Below are 27,328 nucleotides of genomic sequence, written 5' to 3' on the forward strand. Positions count from 1 at the left end.
TTCTGGCCAGATTTGGCGTCGGCCCACTACTCGAAGCGATCTTTGGAGGAGATGGAGAATTTCTGGGCAAACTTGAAGCGCAAGATCTATTCCAACAATTTTGTCGCGAAAACGGAGGAGGAATTAATAAAAAACACAGAAAAAGCTTGAAAACATGCCTGCACGCAGGTTTTCGTCCGCCATGGCGAATGTTCCGGTTAACTGCCGGAAGGCCGCTCGCAGGGGCGTAGAATTTTTAAAACTTATAAACAACGCATATAATACTCATTACCGGGGACTCCTAGGCCAAATTAAGTTTGTAGGAACCGTTTCAATATATAAAAGAATTACACTTAAACACATTGGCTTCAAGAGCACGGGCCGTGACATTCTTCTTTCTGGCTTCTTCATCTTGATCTGAATTCTCCTTCTTCTTTGTCTTCAACAATTCAATATATCGGCTATGTGAAACGCGAGCGTAATAGATTAACGACTTGGTGATATCAATTTCGTCTTCACCACCGGCATCCTGTACTGCATCGTACACCAATCGCTGGATCAAAATCTCCCTAATAAACACGGTCAAGTTAGGACGTTTCTTGCCTAAATCAGCTATCAGATCTCTACAGAAAGTATCAAGGCGTTTTTCACTACGGCGGTAGGAAGTCAGCAATGTCTCCGTCGAATGCATACCCAACAGTTGTGAGTATTCTTGGCGAAATCTGTCAACTACAGTTCCCGCGAGATTATCTTCGTGAACCATTTGCTCTAGGCAAAATTCGAGCCGTTTGACTGCTACTTCCGGGGAGCTTACCGTGGTCAAGTTAGTTTCCAAGAGAAAGATGAATAAAAACAAAACTGATATAAGCACTGTGAGAAATGAGTTGAATATACTGGCAGCCGGGGTGAGATTGTGCCATCCAGCCCGTGACCTGTCAGCCATCTCTTCCGGTTCAGAAGACCAGTCTTTCTTGGTCGTTTTCGAGAAAACTTATTCAAGGAATTTTAGTGATCGCCATGAGATAGCTGACAATCTCACCCCGGCTTGTAATATTCAGTGAAATTCCCGGTTTTTTCCCGGTTCCAAACAATTCCAGGTTTTTTCCCGGTTTTCTCGGTTGGGTGGCCACCCTGGTTAAGGCTGGGTTTTCCATTGATAAATATATTTATTCGAAAATAGGTCAATAGAAATTAAAGGACGTTTACTCTATTTCAGCTATTTTAGGGCAAACCAACTAAAAAGTAGGTACCTGAATTGTTGGTATTAGAATCAATAAGTGCTAGATGGAAAATGTGAGCAGTTCGACAGAAATATGGTTGCCATTTTTCTTTTTTTATTGACAGCATGTATAGAGCGAATTTCCAGAAATTTGGGTGTGGAACTTCTCGGGGCAATAACCACCACATTAAACCGATCAAATGTGATGCCTTGGTGTTACATTGGGATGGCAGGATCGATGAATTTCAGTAAAGAATCGGTGTTACAGAAGCGATAACATGAATGTTCAGGTAGGATGCTTCAGTAACTGGCTGCTGATTAGTCAATGGATAAGTGACGATTAGGAGACGCGGCTCACGAAACGTCGGTTTAATCTGATTGGAAAATGCACCTTGCGTAAAGCGATCAGCAAACGGCCCGCTGTCCTAACGGACGAGATGAAATAGCAAACCCTTCGCCGGAATATGCAATACTAAAGCAGGTATTAGACGACGAAAATATTTGCTATTTTTGGTACGATTTTTATTTGCACAAAATAAAATCTGTATTAAAAAATAGCAAATATTTGCTTCGTCTAATACCTGCTTAAGGCATGAAACATGCTGAACACCAACGCGACCGATCGGGTGAGATTCTCGCCGTAGGTTAATGAACAACTCTACTCACGGCTGTTTATTAACCTTCGGCAAGAATCTCGCCCGATCGCTCACGTCGGCGTTCAGTTTGTATCAGGCCTAACTAAAATCCAAACACAAAATATTTGGAGGAAAATATCGATAAAATATCGATATCGACGCGTAATATCGATTTCAATATCGATGCCGCTTTTAATATCGATAAAACAAATATCGATATTTTATTTTTAATATCGACAACCCTAGTCAATATCATACTACTGACATTACGCCAAAATGATGCAACACCAGAATCAGCCAACTACGATGCAAGGTTCATTACAAAAGAGTTTGCGATGTTTCGATGATTCTGTTAGCGTCAACTCTCACTCTCATTTTTTTCTTGCTATCTTTCTCCATCATTCGGGTATTGCTGTACTGAGATTGAACCAGCAGAAATATCAAGTTCATTTTGACAGCATGATGTTATTAGGATAGCAAACATAAAATCAATGATTTTTCTTCAATTGATATGTATGATATTGATATATGGTCTGCGTGCGATCAGACTGAACTAAGCGCCGTTTTCTCAGATTGAGTTATTGACACCCAGTGGATATGAGTAGTAATAATCTATCTATTATGAAGTAACGAAATCGTTTGAGCATTTGATAACGATATTATAACAAAAATTCTCTGTAGCAGCTTTCCTACACAGCAATCGCGGCGGTAAATGTCTTTCGACGCTTGGTTCGGTTTGGCTGCACGCCGACTAAAAGCATTGTCAATAAACAACTATTAAGGCTCGAATACACACACGGCGTATAAGGCGTAAACGCGCCTTCCGTTGGGACGCCTTTCAACCAGAACCTTCTAGCTTTGTCTTCTAGTGAAGAAGGTAGTCGTTCGCCGCCTTCAGCTGCGTACTTGACTGCCTTCCGTGTAGACGCATCGTGCCTTCCACGCGGTCTTGTGTCGCCTTCTTTTGGCGAAGGCGCTGGCACGCCGTGTTGTATTATTTTCCGCCTGCTGGTAATTCTAGAAGTGTGTTGCCTTATTTTTTCTTCCAACAAACATGAATTAGGTGGCATGACGACAAGAAGGTTAGCGCACGCCGGAGTTCGAGACGGCGTGATTGCTCCTTCCGTGTAGACGAGTGGAAGGTGGCAGATGCTAGAAGGCACATTAAAGAGTTTTAGAAGGTACTGACAATTTTCGTCAGGAAGGCGTTGTCACGCCGTGTGTGTATTCGGGCCTTTACTTCGTTTTGTAACTGAGCGTATTTAAGTTTGGTACATTTTGAATCTGTATGATCATTCATTTTTATTCTCAGTAGAGAATATGCTTTTTAACACCAATTGTATTAAACACAACACCAATTGTAATAAACAAATTCTATTATTTTTTTTTCAAATGATCTCATATCTGAAAAATAATATTCCATTTTTAGTTACTCTTTGAGTTTATGAATTTGACTCTTGAATATCGTGCTTGTTGTAGCTTAAACCAAAAACAGTGTTAGTTCGCGGCAAAAAATGAATCGCGGGTGGCAAAACAGAAAACTTTTAACTATGTATGGGTATGTATATTTATATACAGATCCTATTAAATTTTGGCACGGTTCAACTTTGAAACTGTTCAATTTCAATTTCAGTCATGTTTGGTTTTGTAACAAAATCTAGTTAAACAAATATTAAATTAAAATCGATCATCCAAATTAATCTCATTTCAATGATCTTACCAATGGCAGAACAAACGCTAGCGTAGTAATCCCAATACAGCAAAGGAAATCAAATTTAAAAAATCCTGATAGCAACAAACTTCAAGCTGGCACTGAAATAATCACGCTACTGAACCGATTTTTGATGTTCCAAAAATCACCTAGATTTGCATTGCAGTGATATTTCCGAGTAAACTCTGTACATTCACGACGGTTGACAATAGAAACCCGAAAATGGCAACAAAAGAGACAAGATATTGATTCACTTGTCGGATCTCCACGCTTACTGTGATGGTTACTGGCTGTTCATTAGAAAAAAAAAACGAGTGTGATGATATTTTCTTTCTCGTCATAGTCAACATTTTGCTTGGATTAATCGCAGCTCTGTTTGCTAGTTTCAGTACGAATATACTATTCACAACGATTGAATGTGTATTTGGCTATGTTTCTGCCTTCATGACAGTGCAAAAACTCGGGAGCAATGGAGTGTATTCTCATCTTTGTGAATTTAAATTCACTAGAGCTGAGATAATCTACAAGTCCCAAATGTATTTCCGTACAATTTTCGCTGTACTCATATGAGCCAGCACACGCCGCTTGTGAACCGCAGTGGTGTCGTGCTTGTGCAATCACATACACACGCTCTGATGTAATCAACAATAAAATGGCCGCTTAACAGCAGCCTCTTGGGAACAATGATGCGATCGTTGAAAGTGTCGATTGACTGCGGTTTCAGGTGTTGTGCATTTTTGAATTCTATCCGGTTGTTTTGCAATTCTGAATCTGTGTTGTACGGAATACATGCCACTTGTATATACCGAATAATCGTGAAGTGTTATCGTAGTGACAGTTTCAAGATATTTTGACGCGCAACAGCGTATTATCGTAACGACTTTCATTCACGTACACGGTAACGTGTATTTGGTTTCAAAAAATAACTCGTTCGGGCTTGTCAGAACACGATGAAGCTATGGTATCCGTGTGGGATCGAAGCAAACTGCGACCGCGAGTCGATGTGAAATATTTTCCGCTTGCATGAAGGGTCTGCGTTAAGAGAAGTGATAGTGACCTTGCGTTGGAAAAATTGGAGTAAACTTGCCGTACTTTGCTATAGCATGGTTCAGCCGGTAACATAAATAGGAATCGGATGCGTCGTCGATACCGTTTGGTTTCTAGCCAGAAATATTAGTGTGTTTGGTCAAGATATTAAGTTCAGGTTCTGATGCTGCCCGGGAAGTGCAGAAAGGAGCCAGCGGATCGTCCTGAAGCAGATGAGTAGCATTTTTGTAGGAAGTTTTCCGAAGTGCTTTTTTTTGTTTGTGTTAAAGTCGCACTTAAGAAAAAATGGACTACAAGCGGAACATGATAAAAAGTTGTTCCTCGAAAATTTCTCATTTGTTTTTTGGTGTGGGAATATTCATGTTATAGTTTTTTTTCGCAGCAAGATTAGTGCTTTTTTAACCAAGTAGATTTTCCCAAGTTTTCATATAACATAATCATGAATTTAACAATACTAAATACCAGTTAGACTAATCAAAATTAGTCTGTATACCTATATTACATTGGTTTCTTGTTAAGAATATTTTAGAGGCTGATGATGGGCCACATTTGAAGAAAAAAAATTCTTACGCATATGCCATGAATAAAAACCACATTATAGCTAGAGTAATCAAAAGTATAATTATTATATACCATTTCGTTTCTCGGAATGTCCTTTACCCAGTGATGTTTGCCCGTTCCGGCATCTACAACATCTTGACACTATTCCGGTTCCGGACGGTCAACGACCCTGAGTGACAAGAAGCTTCATAGGATGCTGAAGAGCAAGACCGAGGGAAAAGTGGCTAATTCGGCTGCGTGCACTTGAACGGGAGGTAGGTGCATGCGGTAAAACAGTGAAAAAGTATCTGGAGAACATGAACATGCATGTCAGGAAGCGGCAGTCCCGTCCACTGGGCTCGGAGCTGCAGACAATGACGCAGCGACAGCGGTTGTATAAGGGAAAGTCGAAGAGAAGGTCAAAGGTCAAGTCGATTCTCTTGGCGAACCGTGACATGGCAGTGGTGATGGACGACGAGACCTATCTCACCCTGGATGGCAACGACTCGCAGGGTACTTCGTATTTTACTTCTCCCACGAAGGAAGTGAGCTCCGTGGTAAAATTCATTTTTACCAAGTTCCCCAAGAAGGTGCTGCTGTGGCTGACAATCAGCGAGGAGGGGATGTCGAAGCCATTCTTCTTTCACTCCGGGCTGGCCGTGAACCGGGAAATTTATAGAACGAAGTGTCTGCCAGAAGTTGCGTAGTTCATCAAGAAATACCATAAGGGCGAAGACACGGTGTTCTGGCCAGATTTGGCTTCGACCCACCACTTGAAGCGATCGTTGGAGGAGATGGAGCGGCTGAATATCGATGGGCTACCGAAGTCGGCGAATCCGCCCAACGTCTCCCAGCTGCGTCCCATCGAGAATTTCTGGGCAAACTTGAAGCCTAAAATCTTTTCCAACAATTTTGTCGCGAAAACGGAGGAAGAATTAATAAAAAAATGAAGAAAGAGCTTAAAAACATGCCCACACGCATGTTTTCGTCCGCCATGGCGAATGTTCCGGTCAACTGCCGGAAGGCCGCTCGCAAGGGCGTATTTTTTTTTTGCAAATATAATTATATAATTACAATTAAAGGAAACTTTATCCAACTTAATTATCCGTCTTAGTTTTTGTTTCATCACCATCTGAAAATGTTCTTTTTTTTACGGCAACCGTTATTAAGTATCAAGTATACGATAGGTTGTCTGGATATTGAGTTTCGGCGGGATTCCCAGTTTTGGCAATTGCGACTATACGAGCAATTTTCCACGCTATTGGAAATACTGATATGATAAAGATACGATTGAAAATATTAATATTTAGTAGAGGAGAAGAACATCGGATACCTTTTTCAAACTGATAAAAGGAATTTGATCAAAATCAATAGGCTCACAGACGATAACTAAAGGTAAATAAATTTAAAAGCCTTGCGCATGGATATTGGCACAATTTTCCACGTGTTATGTAACATTCTGTTAAGGGCGTTAAGGACGGGAACATCAAAATTTTATTTCCATTGTTTCAATGCAAGCGTTTTGACGCAATGCCCATTCAAACTGTCAACTGACGTGAAGTGCTTTGACACTAGCGGTGCCGTCTAATGGCGTGCACACGAACGACTCCGACGATTACAATCAGTCAAAGTAGAAGCGTTAATTCCGTTGGACTATTTGGTTTTGCCAGAGCAGCGACCTGCATGACAATTTATTTGCTAAGCTTGGGCACGTGATGTAAACCTGTCGGAAAAATCGTTGTATGACATCACTAACCCCCCTACCCAACAATGTTGGTTGTGACCTACAAATTGTGGTGGCCGGCGGCCAGAAACAGAAACAGCAGCAGTTGCAGCGATTTGTTATCTCGTTATCTATTCAACATTTCCTGTACCGTTGGTAGCGATTTTCAGGACAAACATCGTGTCATCTCCACTTACCTGTATCCTGGCGGCGACTCGTTCGTTTTGATAGCGCACCGGCACAAACCAGCCTTTGGTGGAACCGGTTACCAGCACGATTCCTAGCAGAAAGAAGCACACGAAAGCCGCAATTACCGCTTTGGCACGACCAGAAACTACCATCGCCATGTTTACTGCTGTTGTGTATAAAACGATGACTTTTTTTTTCCTTTTTTCCAATGTGACTAATTCGATATTCACGATATGTGTGGCCGCGTGTGCGTGTGTACTGGATTTCACTTGATATGAAATTATTCTCTATGGATATGGATCAGGTGCAAGTTAGTGTGATAAATCGCCAACTATTGGTTTTTTGTTTTCACCCAACAGACGAAGCTTACTGCAGATAATTGACCTGCCTATCTGCACCCGAACACTGGGATCGGATTAATTAACGCGCACATGAAAAATCACACTTTAATTGTTTAATCTGACCTTTGCACTGTGAAAACTATATATTTAGCGTCCGTGGATGCGCCAACCGGATGAAGTACCGTGGAAATGCAAATTTTCCGGTTCACCATCCGTCTGCCTTCAGTTATAGCAAATTTATTCCGTAATTATTCATCGAATGATAAAGCAAATAGCATAAATTTTATTTATTCAATGTTTTTGCTCATTTTTCGTGCCGCACGCTGGAGGCCAGTGCAGCGACGGCGAGAGGATCGTGATGTATTTTTTTTTTGCTCCCCGTTCGGAAATTGATGAGATCGAATCAAGCGACACGTTCACCTTGGGGTGGGCAATTTTTCACCAACTTCCCGGCACTGCGTTAGTCAGCCGCCCAGCCCAGGAGCGGGTGCAGCGGGAAAAGTGAGGCCGGCAGACATTCAATCACTTTCGATTCACTTCCGGCCGGGCCTGGAACGCGAGAGAAAGAATTTTACTTTTTCCCATCGATTCCCAGTGAAGGGTAGCCGAACCGATTACCGATTTCGTGTCCCAGAGTAATAACACTTTTTCTTCGGGCCGATTATACTTTACCACCTTCTGCATTTACCGGCTGGTGCTTATTGTTCCCGAACTGGAGTGGCGCAACGTTGTAGAGCGGGCTGATTAATGAACATACACTTTCGCTTTTTTGTTGTTGTTGGTGGGGTGTGGGGTAGTGTTTGGTGTTGGGGAAAAACTTCTTCCAACTAGTTACACTTTGATTTTGGCTATTTGTTATGCGGCATATCCAATTTCTTCTTCAAGTGGGGATATGTTAATATTCTAATCGAAAATATTGAACAAGGTTATGGATTTCTCACTGCGTTGAACTTCGACAGGTTGGGTCCGTGACAAATTTCCAACAATTACTGTAGCTAACATTGAATAAACAAGCGATGCTCTAAATAAACTTTCATCGCTGCTTTGGGCAACTTTTCCAATTACGCTAAGTTTTCCGTACCAAACATATCGCTGTCCTTTTCGCCTTTACGCCAGCGTAATTGACTACGGAACGAAAGTTTATTCTAGGGAAGCTTCGCTTCTTTTCTCTATAAACTCATAAATTTTTTCAACAATATCACAGAACGTATTGATTTCCTTGTGCCACTCACACAGTCGTTGTTTTTTCGGGAGTATAAAACAAAATAAACCGACAGCAGTAGTGGGACTTTTAACGATCCGTAAACGTCAGCCCGACAGTCGAACGAAACGCGCGCGCGAAGTGATTTGTGACCTAGCGACTCGGAATACGCGAACCGCGAACCCGGAGAAAGCGCGATGTGTAATCGTTTCTGTCCCGAAAGTCCACCGCAGACTGCTGCTCACGTGTCAAATTGGCAAGACCGGGATATCAATCACTTCCGTTTTCTGTTGTCCGGTGAAGATTCGAATTTTCTCAGCCAACAAAATAAGTTTCCTGAATGATTTCCTTTGGTCCGTGGCCCGTGCTTGCACCTAGCTAGCTTTAAGGATATCAGGTTTCTTCGGTCTGGTCAACGCACCACCTTACACGCTTGGAGCAGGGATTTATTCAATTATGCTAATTAGTCTGTTTTGTCGGAGGGATGAGACATGGCGAGGGGGAGTTTCTACGCTGTGCTAGTGGCGAGCTGTCCAAATATCCAGTCACGTTTTGTTCGTTTCTTGCGGGTTTGTGTACCTGCTCCCTGTTGGGATGTTGTTTGAAGTGCAAATTACGGACACGTGACGTGGGGTCAAAGGTGTCGGTAAGCTGTCAGTGCTAGTCGTTGCAGTTCAAACCGAAAGGTGCCGTGCGTGCGAAGATCTGTAGCAAAATCTGTAAAAATAAATTACTTCTGAACATTTCGACCGGATTAATGAATGCGGCTGGCAATGGAACGGATGTTTGCTGTTGTGAAATATGATAATGATTCACGATTCGCGTTTTGAATTTGGCTCTCTTTCTTAACTGGTGGTGAAATTTCGCAATTATCGCAGGCAATCATTTCTAAAGCAAGTGTGCGAGTGTGAAATATGAACCGCAGGTTTATTTTACTTTGAAAAAATTTTCACTCCTGAATATGAAAAAAAAATTACACTACTACTATTAAGGAAGGGATGGCGGCAAAGTGGCATAATATATGTGTAATTAAAACTGACGCTAAAAAGCGTGGTTTCATTAAAAAAAAAAACAGGTTCATCTATTTTTTCTTCATTTTTGCAGCGAAGGATTCTGGATTTTGAAAGTTATAATTAATAATTTTTTTTTCATGTGGAAAATTGCATTTAAATTATGCGAATGCAGGAGGCTGAAATTCATATAGAAAATGTCTTAAATCTTTACAGTTACAATGGAATATCATAATCCATTGTTGTACACTTAACAAAGATTTTCGAGCTTGGTAATGCATATTACCAATCTATCACGGTTTAACCTCAATTCAATCACATTTGTTCAACTGAAGAACCAAAAATGAGACAAAATCTCTTTGTTTTAAGTATCGACATCTAGCGATGGAGAGAACGCATTTTACACTCGAAATTTTATGAGCTTATGTTCCATTCATTCAATAAAAGGACTGTATGAGCTATCGCCGCTTTTTCGCCGAGAGAATCCTTTGTTCTCCCCAGTACTGGTATAGACCATTTTACGAACTGACAGGTGTCACGGATCCTGCTGATATTGATGCTGCTTTTTCGTGCGTTATGTTAGCGGTTCCGAGCTTTCTGTCAAAATTTCATTCATGAATTGAGTGCAGAAACGTCTCGTAAAATGGTCTATAGCGTGAGTGCCTTTTCATGATAATCGTACAGTACCACCCGCATACGTGCAACGGTTTTTATGTAGATCTATTTTTAATGAATTTCATTGTTGCCTTAATTGAAACCTAAATATCTTGACTAACGACCATCATTTTTTCACATTGTACCTAATGTCGTAAGCAGTGCTGTGTATAGCGCGTCTAATATGCATTACTTGCAATGTTAGGTATAAATAAAATAAAAACGGTACGAGAAAAAAAAAAATATTGCCGTTGGTCGAGGAATTCGGTTCCCAAGTCCAACGAAGATATTCAAGTAAACCAACTAACAGGTTAAAATAGTTTCAACAGTCGCGAGGTGTACGATCCAAGATAAATTGGTCAACAACGTTTGAATGGTTCAAAGATTTTTAGTTTAATTTGTTCTATTGACGTTGATTGCGAATTGTTACTGAATTTCCGCTTTAAAGATCTTTTTTGAATGCGATTCTGTCTTAACTTGATTTTGATAGATTCAACTATTCAAGATCACATTTTTGCCTGGTCATCGAAGCAAAACAAAATAATTTTTTGGTGCATGTTCAAACTATTGAAGCGAACTGTTCGAACGATGCACTGTAAAATCAATGTAGGATGGAACAGCAGAAAATGAATGCGAAAGCTTGGGCACCGATTTGCTGCAGAGTTTTATTCGAAGTTGCATACCTGTTCTGTGATTCAATGGAAGTTCGGCAAAAAAGAAATAACGGAAACCATGTTTCAACAACATTACCGAGATTTCCAAAATTTCAGTAAGATTGAACTGTGATTTGCGAACAAAATGCGACAACTGTCACTTTTTCAACCGATCACTCAGTGGTTCCGTTCTCGGCAATAAATTATCAAGATTCCACAGTAAATCTATTTGTACCTATTTCGAGTCCAAGTTACGAATTGATAATGTTGAATCATTTAACATTAGCGGAATAAAATTACACTTCTTGTTCTAGAGCTCAAACAGGAAACATATGAAATAGTATAATTTCTCAACCATTTGTGTGCGTTTGGTACCGTTTACAAGCTCGGATGTGCGTTAAAAGGTTACGAGTAATTTCTCGCTGAGTTCATCGCATTTACATTTGTTTACGGAGAAACTTTATTTAGGGCTTTAAAGACTTCACACACTTCTAGGCTTGCTAGTGGCACTAAAATTCCTACTCCTATCAAGTCTACGAGCAACCTCGGGAGTAGAAAACCCTTCTTCATTACAAACATCGATTTTACTCCGCTCGTTTTCCATTCAAAACGTTCCCTGTAGCATGGTCCTTAAGATTTCACTCTAACTCGCTTTCAGACACATTTTCCATTAAAAAAAAAGTTTCAGAGTTACAATACTTTAAATAAAGTGCAATTCCCCTCCCGTGGAAAATATTCCGTTTGCCAATTCAAATACATGTGCAAATTTCTTTCAGACCGGAGACCATCGAACATGAAGTTTGGAGAGGTCATTTGGTCATTGGGAACCTTCCATTGCATTAAATGAAGTTGCATGGTTGTCCGTTATGGACCTCTGAAATCGCTCTAGCTATTGTTTAGGATTAATACAGCTTTTTTTTAAATAGCTAGATTCTAATTATTCTATGAGTTCCCTTCGAGGATGTCGTTTTCAAATTTATTCCAACAAAAACTTCTTCTATCACCAAATTTAGCTCCAAAACAACACAGTTGTTCAAGAAAGGCCGAGCTTTACAAAAATAGTAGGAGGGTGGTATCCAAGGCACGACCGCATGGACGTAGAACTACGGCATTTTTCCATATTTCGATGCTTCGGAGAAATCGTCTTCTGCCGATCCTTCGCACGCTACTGAGAACTGCGCTTATACATCAAATTCAGACATTGTGAGGATTGAGATGTTCGTACAATTCTCAATATATTCGTCACTAAACGAAACTGCTTTGCAAACTGCCATCGCTGTAAAACTGTAATACAAAAATCTAGCGTCCGTATGTCACCGATACGGTCATGAAATGAAAATGATGGTAAAATATTCGAATGGTACCTTTTTATCAAGGTTTCGTCAGTTACTTGGAAAGAGGGCGGAGCGCAGCAGAATAGGGAATGGCAAGAAAAGTAAAATATTTTGGAAAGCTGCACCGGCCGCGGTCGAAAAATGAACACTTAGAAAAAAAAGCGAGAATTCGATTAAAAGCTCGTTTGCATGGCTTTTACCGCTATCAGCAACGTTTTGTAAGAGAAAAAATCCAAAATGTGCCAGTTGCGTATGATTCTAGTTCTCTTGTTATTCCGGACCGAATTTCCAGCCATTTTTGGCACTTTTGCAGCTACCAAGTTCTCCTTAATGAAAATGATGGTACAATGATTGAATGGTACCTTTCAAAACTTTATAGTACGCGTGGCGTGCGTACCAGAGCTAGTTAAACAACATCAAAAACAAATCATTCCAAAGTCAGATCGGTAGTATACTTTAGCGTCGGCTGTGCTCGGGAAGTAAGGTAGTGGTTGGTTGCTCGGTATGATTTGTACAATCCATGTTATTTAAGGTCATTAAGCAGACAATGTGTGCACTAGGGAAAGCGAAAAATAAGCGAACTGGAAATATGATACAGATTTGGAAAAATATACCGCATCCCGACGGAACATGAACCCGCAATCTCCCTGTCTCCGGCATGGTGTTTTGACCATATAAACTACGGGGGACGGTGGTACTGTTTCACAATCTATATGCGTATCACATTCCACTGCCGACTTATTCTATTGCTCATCCCTAACTAGTTATTTACCAATTATTCCATTATTCATCTCATTCCGCCGATATTCACGAAGAATGCACGGATTAAACACTCAATTTTCACGAAATCAATACTTTCCAACAAACACGCTCAGAGAGGAATGAAAGTACGTATATGTAAACTCTCTCTCTCTTTTCTTTATGCCAGTATTTTTCATCTTGCTTAGTGATGCAAGTGATCGCTCTGAACTGCTCAACAATTTTTGAAAAAAGTTCCAGTTCCTTCTTGTCTAAGTCATGGTTCAAGTCTGGTGGTTTGTATATCAACCAAAATGTATACCAGAACGAATGTTTGAACAAAATTTTAATTCCACTATTTCCAATACACCATACCAATGAAAGGCATGTGTTATTGCCAGATAGTATATCATCACATTACGACAAACATACTCAAACGTTCCTTAACAACTACTCGACTCCATTTGTACCCCAAATACACACCTCAACGAATCCACCTCAGTATCGCCCAATAGAAGATTTCTTCGGGCTTTTATGTTTCTTCGGTGCAAAAATAACTGGAGATCAACGAACTGTAAACAGTTGATTGATAGAATCAAGAGATGCATTCGAAAAGTCGACGTGAAGCCAGTACTTGTTAAACGTTCAACTTTTTCTTCCGTTCATAATGAATGTATCTTCATTAGAAATAAATCAGTTATTCTTCAAATTCATTCACCTTCTTTGACAGAAGTAGGAAACATTTTTTTTTGTTGTCACCCGTTAGGATTTTAGTTGTCACCCGTTGGACTCAAGACTTAAGGCGCATTGAATCTGACAGGAAATTTATCAGATTTTGACTTTCGATAGACAATCTGCAAAGTTCGAGCAGTTGAATATATTTTTTTAATTTTGATTATAAAAATTGGAAAACTAAAAATCAACAATTTCATAATCAAACCTTCTTTCCCAATGACGTCTTTGAATACATGATGGTTTTTGGGATTTTCGACAGTTATGGTGACAATTTTTCGTCTTTAGTCTAAAAATTGTGATCTCTCAAAAGAGTAAAACAACTTTTTACCTCTTTATTTTGGATGTTTTACCGAATAAATAGTATTGTTAAATAAAGTAGAATATTATCCAAGGAACAATCATGAAACAAAATTTCAAAAATTAAAAAAAAATTGTTCTTGTCACTAAACTTCAGGTTTTGTTATAAAGTTTTGTCCAATTTACCGTAATTTTTTTTTTCAAAGTGAAAGTAGTTTCAATTTTATCTATCGATTTAGTCGAGTGGTCGGTAGTTTTACTTTGGAAAAAATATTAAAATTTGACGATAAATTGGACAAAGAAGAGCGATGGGGTGGATGTAGGAACAGTTCCACTATATGTTATGAAGTTATAGAGCAGAACCGAACGGTAGATAAAACTCGAGCTTCGGATTCACGCGCAAATGATATAGTTTTTTTTTATAAAAAGGCTAAGGGGCCGTTCACATTCCACGTGGACAGAAAAATCATCGTTCTGGACCCTCGAACTCCACGCCCCCACCCGTGGATAATTTTGGGCGAACCTCTATCCTCTCTTATTTGTCCACGTGGAAATTTTTTTACAAAGAAAACTTGAAGAATGTTCTGAATTTCTGTGGTTTATTCAAATATTGAACAAAAAATAATACCAGAAAAACAATAACAAAAATAAATTTTCATAACCATTCAGTCCAAACACCAGAAAAGCCATAAATAAAAAGAATCCTATTCAGAGAAACAACACAATAGAGTTTAAATTCCGCTTTAGAATGACTTCTAGTAGAACAAAATTAGAGGCCGAACAGAAAATAGTCAAAACTTACCTCAATATTTTTGAAAAGAAGAACAATACATAAATGGCCGAATCAAAAAGTGATTTCTAATATAAAGGGTGATTTTTTTGCTATTTGTTTTTTTGTGTATTCAGATTTGACAGTTCACGCGGGAATTTTGACAGCTGTCAAAGTCTAATGTACTCAGTTTGGTTTGTCATTTCACCACGAACAGACTTACGCCTGAACAACGCTTACAAATAACTTAATTTCATTACCAAAATTCGTCCTCTGTGAAATATGTGAAAATTGAGTTCAGTGACGAAGCTCATTTCTGGTTAAATGGGTATGTTAATAAGCAAAATTGCCGCATTTGGATCGAAGAGCAACCAGAGGCAATACAAGAACCGCCAATGCACCCAGAAAAATGCACGGTTTGGTGCGGTTTACACGCTGGAGGCATCATTGGTCCGTACTTCTTCAAAGATGATCAAAATCGCAACGTTACTGTCAATGGCGCTCGCTATCGCGCGAAGATTTCTGATTTTTTTTTGCCAGAAATGGAAGAGCTGGGTCTTGTTGACATGTGGTTTCAGCAAGACGTAGCAACGTGCCAGTCTCTCGTCTATGCAGATAAGCCAACAACAATTCCAGTCTTGGAAGACAACATTACACGCGTTATTCGCGAGATACCAGCCGAAATGCTCGAAAAAGTAACCCAAAATTGGACTTTTCGTATGGACCATTTAAAACGTAGCCGTGGCCAACATTTGAATGAAATTTTTAAAGATATTTAAGAGCTAGTTCGCGAGAACCGCAACCACCTTTACAAGGGAGGTTGTATCGAGGTTCTCCGATCGGACTGAAACTTTCATGGTTTGTTTATCTATATAATAGAACAATGTTTTACATAATATCCGATTTTTTGAAAAGGGGTAAGTGGTGTAAAAAAGCATGTCAAAAATTGATGTCCAAAAATTGCTAAAAACGTAAAATTGTTATAACTTTGTGTAAACTGAATCGATTGTCATGAAAATTGGCATGTTTATTTTATTCTATAAAGGCAACAAAATGAGAGTTATTGGAAGTTGCTATCGAGAATACATGATGAGATATTCGTATTTTTCTAAAAAAATAAGGTGATTTTCACAGCAGTTTTTCTCTTGCCAACAGATCTAGGATTAAAATCCAAATAATTCGTTTTGTAGTGCAACTCAAGAGCATTCATTAGATATATTCAAAAAATGCGCCGTTATAAAGATGCCTGAGAAAATCCATTTTTTCTATAACATGTTATTACCCACAATATCGAACCCATTGTGCGAGAAGCGAAACTCCGTTTTGTGTCATTGTTCTTCCATTGAGCTTTAATTTTCAGGTTATGTTTGTTTATGCACTAATGCAATAGTTTGCGAAATTTGAAAGGAGAAGGGGTTTGTAGGGTAAACAGTCGATAGCAAATAACTCTCATTTTGTTGCCTTTATAGAGTAGAATAAACATGCCAATTTTCATGACAATCTATTCAGTTTACACAAAGTTATAACAATTTTACGTTTTTAGCAATTTTTGGACATCAATTTTTGACGTGCTTTTTTACTCCACTTACCCCTTTTCAAAAAATCTGACATTATGCAAAACATTATTCTATTATATAGATAAACAAACCCTGGAAGTTTCAGTTCAATCGGATAACCTCGAAACAAGACCTAGTTGCGGTCTCCGCGAACTGGCTCTTAAAAAGTAAATGGCATAAATTCTTAAAAAATCACCCTTTAGTTGTAAACCGCTCGAAGGAACCAAGAAAGAGACCGGAACAAAAACGATTTAAAAGTTAGCTCAACATGACTGGAAGCTTCTGTTGCTGCTGGAAAGATAATATCCTCTCTACAAGTTGGAAAGGATTAAAGAAACAAAAAAATCGAAAATAAAAAAATCCTAAATATAACTTTAAGTAACTAAACCATGTAAAAAACGACAAAAAATGTGTTACTGATACTGTGATAAAAATACAACATGAGAATTAATTTTGAAAAATGTTGGGATCAAATTTTTTACACATACAGCTGTCTTCAGTCTTAACGGTGGACCAAAACGCTACTATGTTTCATATCCGACGTTTCGGCATTGGACCTGGGCTTCCTCAGGGGATATTTAGTTGTACCGTTTTTCGTTTAGCGCTTGCTTATGGACTGTCAACATTCCACGTGACAACTTAGAGGGACAGGGTGGGTAAGCGGTACGCAAATGTCCTCGCTTGTCCACGGTAGCGAGGGAGGGGGTAATGTCCAAGTGGACACGGTGTTTTTCTAAAAATATAGAAATCTGCCAAAAAAATATTGGCCTGCAATAAAAAATCTACAGCTGTTCTGGTTGACCGTTGTCAGCTGTACAGCTGCATTTGAGATAAATATGGCTTCAAAGATATAGCAGAGGCCTTGGGGCATTTTTTGAAAACGTTTTCTGCTTCGCCTTTTTCCTTCAGAACGTTTCTATTCTGCAACCATTTGGCTGAATTTAAATCTTTTTCTTTTTGGCCTTTTTCTCACAACAGAAATAATTCATTAATTTGAACCAAATTTAAGATTATTTCCTTATTTTTTGCATTTCAGGAGCATTCCTAAGCATTTTTAGTTAGTTCAGGATACTAATTTGCTTTATCCGTTTTCTAAAGGCTTCTTTAACATAATTCTAGACGTTTTTTTTCTTTGGTTTATTTATGATCATATTTTATTTGAATCTTTTCTGTCTAAATAAAGCGTCATAAACCATTAATTCCATTTTTGGCTTCTACTAGACATCAGTGACGTTTTTCAATCATTTTGAACTAAATTCAGTAATCATCTTTTCTTTTTGAACGAAGTGTTGAACTTGATATAGTTTTTCTCTAAGTTAGGTACTTTTTCTGGTTTATAGTTGCTTTTTTGAGTTAGTATGTGTTAGTATCTAATCTAATTTGATATCAATTTTTTAGCTTTTTCACTTGTTTCAGAGGCGTTTTTCCGTTCATTTGAACAGTTTTCTATTTAATTCAGAATTTATTTCAGTTGGGGCCTCTCTGCTGTTTTATGTTTTTAGGTATTTTGGCTGAGTTTTGATCATGTAGATTTCTGTCGACTTCTAAAAGTTGTTTGAGATAATTTTATTTTCATACTTTTAAGGCCGCGTTTGGAGCCATATTTTTTGGTTTGTTACTATGTATTGAAATTTTTATAAATAACAATCGACCTTCACATACGTCACGTGAATCACTTGAAGTTATATTCAGGATTATTTTCTTTTCGACTTCTTCTTGATATCAGGGATGTTTTTCTAGTGTAAACTATTGTATGCTTTCTTACTAGTTTTTAGAGACGTTTGAGAGTTTTTTACGTTAAATTGTGGATGAATTTTCCTGTTTTTTGCTGCGTTTTTTTCTACCATATAGAACAGATTTTATCTTTCCAGTTTCTACAGAAGCCTTCTGCCATATTGAATCCGTTTTGCTTTTGGTTACTTAAGCTGATACAAATTTCGAATTCTTTTCAGGTCCAAGGTAATAAAAGTGTGCCAAGGAGGGAGGGGGCGAAAAATTAAAAACACCGGGTAGAAAAAAAAGGAATCAAAATCTTTTTACAGTAGCTTTTTAAATCTATTGTGTTATTTTTCTCTGGTGTTTGAAAATGTTTACAATCATTCAAAGCATAGTCCCCTATTACAGAAAACGAAACGAGCAAAATGCTGTATTAGGGAACGCGAGTGAAACTTGGCCGGTGACGGCTGAGTGACAGACGAGCTATTCGCCTAAAATCCAGCCGACTCGGCATCTGCAATACCAAAATTGTTTTTTTTTTTTTTGAATTATAAAGGCGTTTGCTTTGCCCTTCTCTGTTTGTATGGTAAATTTTTCGGTTCTCTCAGGCAGAATTTTGATGGGATTCTTTCATTTATGGCTTTAATAGTCTGGGTGGTTGTGGGCCAATTTTAAAATTATTTTTGTTATTCTTTTGCTAACATTTTTGTGTTTAATCACAAAATAAAACCACAAAAATAAACATTTCTCGACTTTTTATTGTAAAAAAATGTCCACGTGGACAACGTGGAGGGGGGAAGAGGGTTTGATAAATGTCCACGCTTGTCCACGAGGGGGGACGATTTTTGTGTCCACGTGGAGTGTTGACGGCCCATTTACGATCAGTTGTCATAGCTAAGTCCAGAGTCCATAGTTCCGAATTAAATCCACCAACGCATCGTGCTTTTTGATATGGTATCTTGAAGAACTACCTGTTGATAGCTATGACAACCGATCGTAAAGCCTTGTACGCTGAACGGAAAATGGTTCAATTTTATATCTCCTAAGGAAGGCCAAATTCAAAGGCCGGAACGTCAGACATGGAACGAAGTAGCGTTTTGATCCACCGTAAAGATTGGCCGTATTTCCATATGAATTTCACGTTAAAATCGTTTTTGAATTTGCATACACGCATAGAAAAACAAACCAAAAAAAGGCATATTTCCATGCAAATGAAAATGTAACCGGATAAAGCAAACTAGGTATTCCGAGCTAACTTCAAATGCATGGAAACGCTCCTGGAATAAGAAAAAAAAAACAAACAAAAATCCAGAGAATGATTCTACATTTAGTGCCAATTAATAAAGTCATTCTAACTAGAGGACAGTGGCGATTGCCAAATTAGGCAAAGCTTTTATGAACAAGAAAAACTAGAGGAAAAGGTCAAATAATGATTCAAAATTAGCCTAATTGTTGAAGGAGGCCTAGAATTGAAAGAGAAGGGCAGAGCAGAAGTTGACTAAAAATTTAGCTATTGGTGGTCAAACCTCAAAGAGTTTATGTAAAATGACTATAAACTAGCCTAAAATAATCTAAAGTACCTCTACTATGGAGAGAAAACAAAAAAAAATGAAAAGAAATATATATTGATTTTACCTGGGAATCTTCAAAGGCTTTCAGCATGTCTGAAGAACCTTTACAAATAAACGAAAAGGGCACAAATGAAATGATTCTAAATTAATCTCAAATATGACTAACAACGTCCTTAGAACCAGAACAGCTGAATAAATTTTCTCATAAGCCAACATATTTTTTTTGTAAACATCATTACCCTCCCCCTTCCACTTCTGCCGCCCAAAATTGTTCACGTGGATTGGTGACGGCCCCTAAAGGAAGTGGCATACAGAGAAGAGGATGGCAAACGTAATTTTACAAATTTATTATTTTGTGGTTCGCACTTACTTTGTACATTACGACTTTCGTCTATGATGGCTAACGGATAGTATGATATATTATCTCTATGACAAAAGTACATATGACAAAGCTTGGTAAGGTTATCGTATTTTTAACTGTTAGCTGAATAAATCGTTTCCAGTCTGAATGAAACATGACACATTTTGTTATAAAAACAAACAGTTACCCAAGTGTGAGAAGCCAACATTCCATAAATTTGAATTTGAAAAGTGCGTACAGTCGAATCGCTTTATAGCGACACTGCAAGGGACCGTCGTTATAGAGAAATGTCGCAATAAAAAGAATATTTGTTATTAATATAAGGCAGAAGGGACCTTAGAGAATGTCGTTATAGAGAGATTTGTCGCTATATAAATCGTCGTAATAGAGGGATTCTACTGTATGTGTTATAGCATTAATTTTATGGGGTGCTCTACAAATCCCGCAGAGACCAATTAATGATAAAGCTCGTACATTCCTGTTTCATATATTTTTCAATTATTTGATGTCAGACCACACGTCAATTTATGTATCTTTCACAGGTGGGGGATTATAAGTTGATGAGTCGATTTTCCATTTTTTGTGTTGAAACAAATTGATTCACAGGAGAAATAAGCTGCTCTCGTGATTTTCAATTGTACCGATTTGCGGTAATAGTATTATTCATAAACTCGAAACGATGCGTATGTATTAGAAAGATATGACCTATAATTGTGAACAACTGTTCGCGTTAGAAGTAATAAATCAAAAGAAAAAAATAGTGGAAACTCTGCAAATTTCGTCGAAAACCACCAGTTACTAACGAATAACTTAAAAGGACATATTTTCCGCACTCGAACATTTCTTCTGTAACTCCGTCCGAACTAAAGCCGAAGAAAAATTCCATTCCATTGCCAGGTCACACCGTAAACACTTACGAACAAAAGCTACCCCTTCTCGATGACGGCTCCTCCTCGAACGGCCGGAATCAGCTGCCGGATGTCCGCTTGCGTTCGATCAGATTGCATATGGCGAAACGTTCAACGAGTTTATTACTGTGCCGCTGCTAGGCCACGGGTCACGTCATTCAAATCCCGTACAGCCAGCCAGCCTCAAACTTTGGCTCATGCTTTATTCAAACACTTCCCGCTTTGTTTACACTTCTTGTGCAATGCAGGTCACGTACTCCGCTCGCACCGGCTGTCCTGCCTGCGGAGCTGACAACTGACAAATCCTCGCTAAATATTTAAGTATTTTGGAACAGTTTCTCATTTCACCGTGCACCGGGCGGCCATCGTGTCTGCTTTATGTCGCACAAGTGGCCAACTGTCTTTAATAATTTCAAACGTCCAGACTGCCCACTGCACTGCACTGCACTTTCCTTGACCCGGATTATGTAGTTTACGGCTTTGGGTCGCTGCACACAGCAATCCGACAAGTCATCGACGTCTATCTGTCTGGTTAACAAATAGCCACTAGGTTTGAGGATATACAACCCGCCCACTCACTCACTTACTCGACTCTCTCTTCCTTTCTTTCGCTTGTTCACTGAATCTTGAAACTCGACACGGAAAAAGGAAGCAGAACGGATTTTTCCTGCTGCCAGCGCGTGTCGGCAGACCATAAGCGGCTAACAATAAACGTTGGTTTTGTGTTTCCTCTGCGTGAAATATGTTCTCATTTTTCCTGCCCGGTTTCAATTTCTTCGATGGAAGCAGCCGAAGCACTTGATTTACTCGATATGTTTCCGTGTCTCGAAATAGCACTTCCCTCCCCAGACACTTGTCCAGCGAATCTGCTCAGTTTTCAATTCGCTGGATGACGGATGGCGGTGGGCGGTAAAACCGTACAGTACGTGAGCAATCAAGACGTAAGTTGTTTCCCATAAACTCCACTCTCCGCCAATGTGGCTAAGCGGAAACTTCAACTTTTCGGCGACTTGTTCCTATTGACTTAGTTTCTTTTCCCCCACCGTAGACTCAATGAGAAAAACTAACACAAAGACACACTCACAGACAGTGGATAACTTTTCCGATATGTAGGTTCACCTCAATTTGCTCCCATCGTTTTCTTCGGAGTGGAAACCAACGGAAAGCAGATGGAAAACTTTTTTTGATATGCTTCAGTTCCGATAAAACTTAACACCATGTTCGGCTAGCGGCTATTGTTCTTTCGAGTTTATCCTGTCGGAGACGATCTCGGCGACGTTCCGGACTTCCCGCGCGGCGCTCAACGACACCGACGACGACGACGAAGAGAACGAAGACGAACACGGCGGCGACGATACCGACGTCACGTTAAAATAGTCCTCGAGTGCACCACCGTCGTCAACACACCGCCGCAGTGGATAATCGAAATCGATTGGAATGCTGAGACCGGGTTTGACACAATCTTCTCGGATGGTGGCTGCTGTTCCGCAAGAGTGTGTTGTTGCCCGCGGTCGCGGATGGTGGCTGCTGGAAAGACGAAAACGACCTGACTTTGCCGGAAAAACGTGTAACTTCATCGCGGTCCGCCGAGAGACTGGTTTACTGGAGTTGGCAGCGTCTGGCATCGCACCGCACCAGGACGGGTGCACTAGCATCGGAATTTCTTCGGCAGGAATGAACGGTGCTTCGTCCTGCCGATGAGCGGCCGGGAAAACGGTGAGTTACCCTGATCCTGCCATTCGGTAAAGCTTATCAGTGGAATGAATCGTTTACCGGTGCTTCCGACAGTTGGTTTTTCAGATGCATTGGGTTCGACTGGAATTCCGCTGCCGGACGGAACAGCGCATGGCTCGCTTGAAAGAGGGTTCTGCACTCGGCTGGTGGAAGCGGGATGGTTCAGTGCGTCGACTCGGTCTAGCTCGGCTCGGCGGGTGGAGCTTTTTCGTAGTTCGAAAGCTGTGTCCTTCCCCAGGCGACTCACATACGCGGCTGCACTCCGGTTGCACTCGAAACTCCTGAGCCAGACAGGATCGGAGCAATCGAGACAGATTTATTGGTTCAAGGTTCTTCCTCTAGCTTTGGAACTTGAATATCGATTAACAGGGCGGTAGGGAAAGCAACTCGGTGAACTGTAGCGTTTCTTGTGATGTCACTGTTTAAAGCGGATATGCTGATGAGGGAATGTGAACTAAAAATTTACTTATTTTTTTTTATATCATTTTTTGAATAAGATAATTGTGTTTATTTTATTGACAAACTGTTCGGTCAGTTGGTAATATACAATAGGGGATAAAATTAGTTTATTTTTTTGCCTTGATAATAAACCACTAGAAATTAAAACTGTCAAGCAGTATATACCTTTTTAGTTGCCAAAAAATCGAAAATCTTTTGATCGCATTTTCTTGAAGTACAACATCTTGAGAACATTTTCACAAATTTTTATGAAGATCTGAGCAATAAGGAGAAAGTTAGAGCGATTTGCAGCGCGCCTCGCCACGGCCGCATAAATTAAAATTGAAACTTTATACGCGTTTATCTCGGAATGAGGTTTCTCAAAAAATGACGTTGCCTTGATCCTGATTGCGGGAAAACTACTGAACCGGTTTTTTTCATTTTAAAAAAATTTTCGTTATTTAATTCGCCTTTTATTTAATTCGTCCTTGAACGATCGCTTTTTGAAACATACAGTTACATTTTGCCGCAAAAAAAATTTAATGCAATTTTTAGCGCTCAAAACGTGCATTTTTTTGGGAAAAACGTTCCCGTTTGCACTGAAAACAAAATACTCATAAAAGCGATCGTTCAAGGACACGGCACACTTCTAAACTAATAAAATAATATGAGTTTTTTTATTTCAGTCGACTCGCTGAGTCTCTATCAGAATCACCGCAAGCCTCTGCAAAAAAAAAAGCGTTTCGGGGATACGGCCATTACTCCAGTAATAATTGATATATTTAAAAATCTAACGTATTTTTTTGTTGTTGATAAACTGTACTTTAAAAAAAAAAATACCACTTTGATGCAATAAAAATGGTGCTATGCACTAAAAAATAAATTCAAACTTCCCTCATTTTTCTCAACCAAAAAGGTATATAACCCCTTAAGGATTCGAAAAAAAACCTTTCAGAAGACAGTAAAGTCGACTACAGAGGATTTCAGAGTTACACTGTGGATATTTAGTCTTCTATGGAAACCTGTTTTAAATCAGCTGGCAATTATCAAACTGGACTTTTCACCAATTTGGTTGAAACTTGGCACATATCAGTATCCGTTTCATTAAAAAAATGTTTTGCTGAAGAATTTCGAAGACGACTGCACGACAAAAGATTTTCTGATTTAAATTACGTCAAAAATCATTTTTTGTAATCATAACGCATAAATTATATCGACAAAAATTAAATTTCAAACATGTACAAACATTTGTTTAAAAAGTGAAAAAAGTAATGACAAAATGCTATTTCTGATAATTTAATTTAAAACTTTTATTCACTAACGTGAGAGGAAAAAAATCCGAACAACTAATTGGTTTCGATTTCGAGGTGCTACACAAATCGAAAAATCCTTTTCCACAAAATGGAAATCCGCTTTAATACAACTGGTAACACGACCAGTCGATTCTCTCAAATGACGCTTAGTTGGGAAAAAGCCGTGGTCGGAAGAAGACCGTCGTAAATTGATTTGCAATTTTTGTGAGCGAAATAATAAAAAAATCTTAAAGTGAAATGTTCCACTATTCTTAAGATCTTGGATATAAAAAATAAAACATTTATATACATTATTGACTCTTCGAGGATGGAAATACCTTCAAAAGAAAATCTGGTTCCGGACGAAAATGCACTTAACAAAAGAGTAAAGTTTGAGCGAAATTGAGAGCGGAGTCGGCTGGTCGGTCGGCTAAATCATATCGTGAGCTGGGCAATAAATGTCAGATTGATCCAAACATGGTGAATAAGTATAATAGAATATATCTACCATAAAAATGACAAAGTAGTGTTTTAGCCATACCTTGCATTGTCACACTATGCTAACGCAACTTTAGCGGATTTGCGGCAAGGCAATATCGGGTTTATTCCGAAAGGATACAAACCTCAAAATGCGCCACAGCTACAGTCTATTGAAACTTTCTGAGCAAATCTGAAGCGAATGGTCTACCATAAAAGATACAGAGCAAAAAATCTCGATTGTTTGATAGAAAAATCAAGAAGCTCAAAACAATTGAAACATCCGGAATTCAGGAAGCCATAAAGCAAGAACCCTAGAAGATCAGGAAATCAGAGCGATGTGGAGCTGGGTTTTTACAATGAGGTTTGTAAATGAGTTACATTACCTACTTGAATAAATAAATAAGTATAGAAAAATAAGTTGCGCAAGATTTTAGTTTGGAATTGAAAGTTTGTTCGGATTTTTTTCCTCGAACGTTATTCAAAAAAGTGTTTTTTTATGAATTTTTTTTCCAATCAAAGGAATCAATTTTCTGCTACTTGTTCATAAACAACATTTTAGTAGAGAATAAATATTTTGTGCTACAAACTCTGAAGATTTCACCTGCTAAAACATTCACGCCATTTTCGAAAATAAATATCTCGAGTGCAAAATAATGAAAAAATCAAACTTTATAAATTAATCGAAAAGGTAAAAAAAATGAAAAAAACATTGCTGCCAACATTGATTGTTATTTTTAATTGCATGTATTTTGGAAAAATCATCGGCTTTATCCTCGATGGAAATAGGGAATGTTGTTTCCGAAGAAATTTCGTGCACAAAAAAGTTGTTTGTGTTTGTTCTGTTGACGAAAAATTGCAGTGCTCTCGAAGCATCGCAAGCGTGAATTGCAGATTATAATTTGCAAGTAGTTCTTCTATGCAATCACTAAATACCTCCGTTACAGGTTATGCTTACCTGTTTAGAGAAATTCTCTCGCGAAAATCCTTTCAGCACGTTTTGTTCAATGATCGCAAAATTTTAGATGCGTCAAAAGACCGTGTCACATTTTTAAAATATGATCCTACCAATTTAAAAACCTTCATTCGAGCTTTTGTTTTATGCGATGTATTCCACTTTGTAATTCGGTTCAATTAAAGAGTCTTGTCGGCTGCTCGTCACGGGATATTAAGATCGTCATTGGGGAGATGAACGCCCAGGTTGGTAGGGAAGCGATGTATAAACCGGTGAAATGCCTTAAAGTCTACACACCGACACGAACGACAACGGCCTACGATGCATCAACTTCGCAGCTTCCTGAGGCCTAGTGATTAGAAGCATCTTCTCTCCACGCAAAGACATCCAAAAATTAACCGCGTTCTCATTGATGGTGCGCTCAAAACTTTCCCCGGTATTTCACACACGTCAGAACCGTCCTCTACGCGCGCCTCATCGGCACTACCTTCCACGGACTGTGTTGCTTCGACTCTCGACGATGGATGGGAGAAGTTACGCTCGGCCATTGGAGCGGTCGCAGCCGCGGTACTAGGTGTGGTAACGTCGAGCCGACAAAATGACTGGTTTGACGGGGAATGACTGGTTTGACGGGGAATGCCAGCAAGCGATGGAGAGGAAGGAAAGAGCTTGGAAAAACTATATAAGCATCGCCACAAGAGAGAACGCAGCCAAATACCGACAAGCTCGCAATGAATCGCCCACGATTCATAGGAGGAAGAAGCGCCAGCAGGAGGACAGAGATCGTGGTTGACAGGTGGCAGCAGTTCTTCGATGAGCATTTCAATAGCGGAGCAACGGAAAGAGGCGGAAGCGAAGTTATCCTTGGAGTGCCCACAAACCACAGTTGTATCCCAGTTCCAGGTATCCTGGAGATCAAACGAAAAATTGAGTCACTCAAGAACAACAGAGCCGCCATCAAGAATAAGTTACCGGCAGAGCTCCATAAACATGAAAAAAAGGCACTAGCAACGACACTCCACTGGGTAATCTCTACGATTTAGGAAGAAGAGAGACTACCGGAGGCATGGATGGAAGGAGTTGTATGCCTCATCTATCAAAAGGGCGATCGGCTACAATGCACCAACTATCGCGGCATAACGCTGATCAACGTTGTCTGCAAAGTTCTCTTCCAGATTCTACTCCGCCGTCTACCTCCTTTAGCGAAAGAATTCGTAGGGCAGTACCAAGCGGGCTTCACACAAGCACGCGTTACTACGGATCAAATTTTCACTTTTCGGTAGATTTTTCAGAAATACCGGCAGTACAACGTGACCACACATCATGTTTTAGTGGACTTCAAGGCAGCGTATAACACAGTCGATCGAAACCAGCTATGGCAAATAATGCTACCTTAGACCGAGTGTTGTGTTACGTATGCGTGTCGTGGACACTCTTGAATCCCTTCGAAGCGCGTAGAAGGTTGAGACAAGGAGATAGATTACCCTGCACGTTGTTCAACATTGCCTTTGAGGGTGTGATCCGACGAGCGGGTATCGAAACGAG

At 39.4% G+C, this 27,328-nt stretch overlaps 1 protein-coding gene across 15 annotated transcripts in view; it reads right to left on the minus strand.

Moving 5' to 3' along the window:
* LOC129725247 (collagen alpha-1(XVIII) chain) overlaps positions 1 to 27,328 on the minus strand; it is a 698,730-nt gene that overhangs the window by 354,896 nt on the left and 316,506 nt on the right. Inside the window, exons 1-2 of one of the 15 annotated variants that reach the window (XM_055680834.1) lie at positions 20,897 to 22,491; positions 7,052 to 9,302 (exon numbers count right to left, since the gene is read on the minus strand). The exons of the other annotated variants lie outside the window; for them this stretch is intronic. Of the exons in view, the coding sequence (XP_055536809.1) occupies positions 7,052 to 7,201 (150 nt within the window). The 5' untranslated portion in view covers positions 7,202 to 9,302; positions 20,897 to 22,491. Of the gene's footprint in view, positions 1 to 7,051; positions 9,303 to 20,896; positions 22,492 to 27,328 lie in introns of those variants that run through there. 15 annotated transcript variants of the gene reach the window in all.

The sequence above is a fragment of the Wyeomyia smithii genome, chromosome 2 (assembly GCF_029784165.1).
Source record: "Wyeomyia smithii strain HCP4-BCI-WySm-NY-G18 chromosome 2, ASM2978416v1, whole genome shotgun sequence".
Classification (NCBI taxonomy): domain Eukaryota; kingdom Metazoa; phylum Arthropoda; class Insecta; order Diptera; family Culicidae; genus Wyeomyia; species Wyeomyia smithii.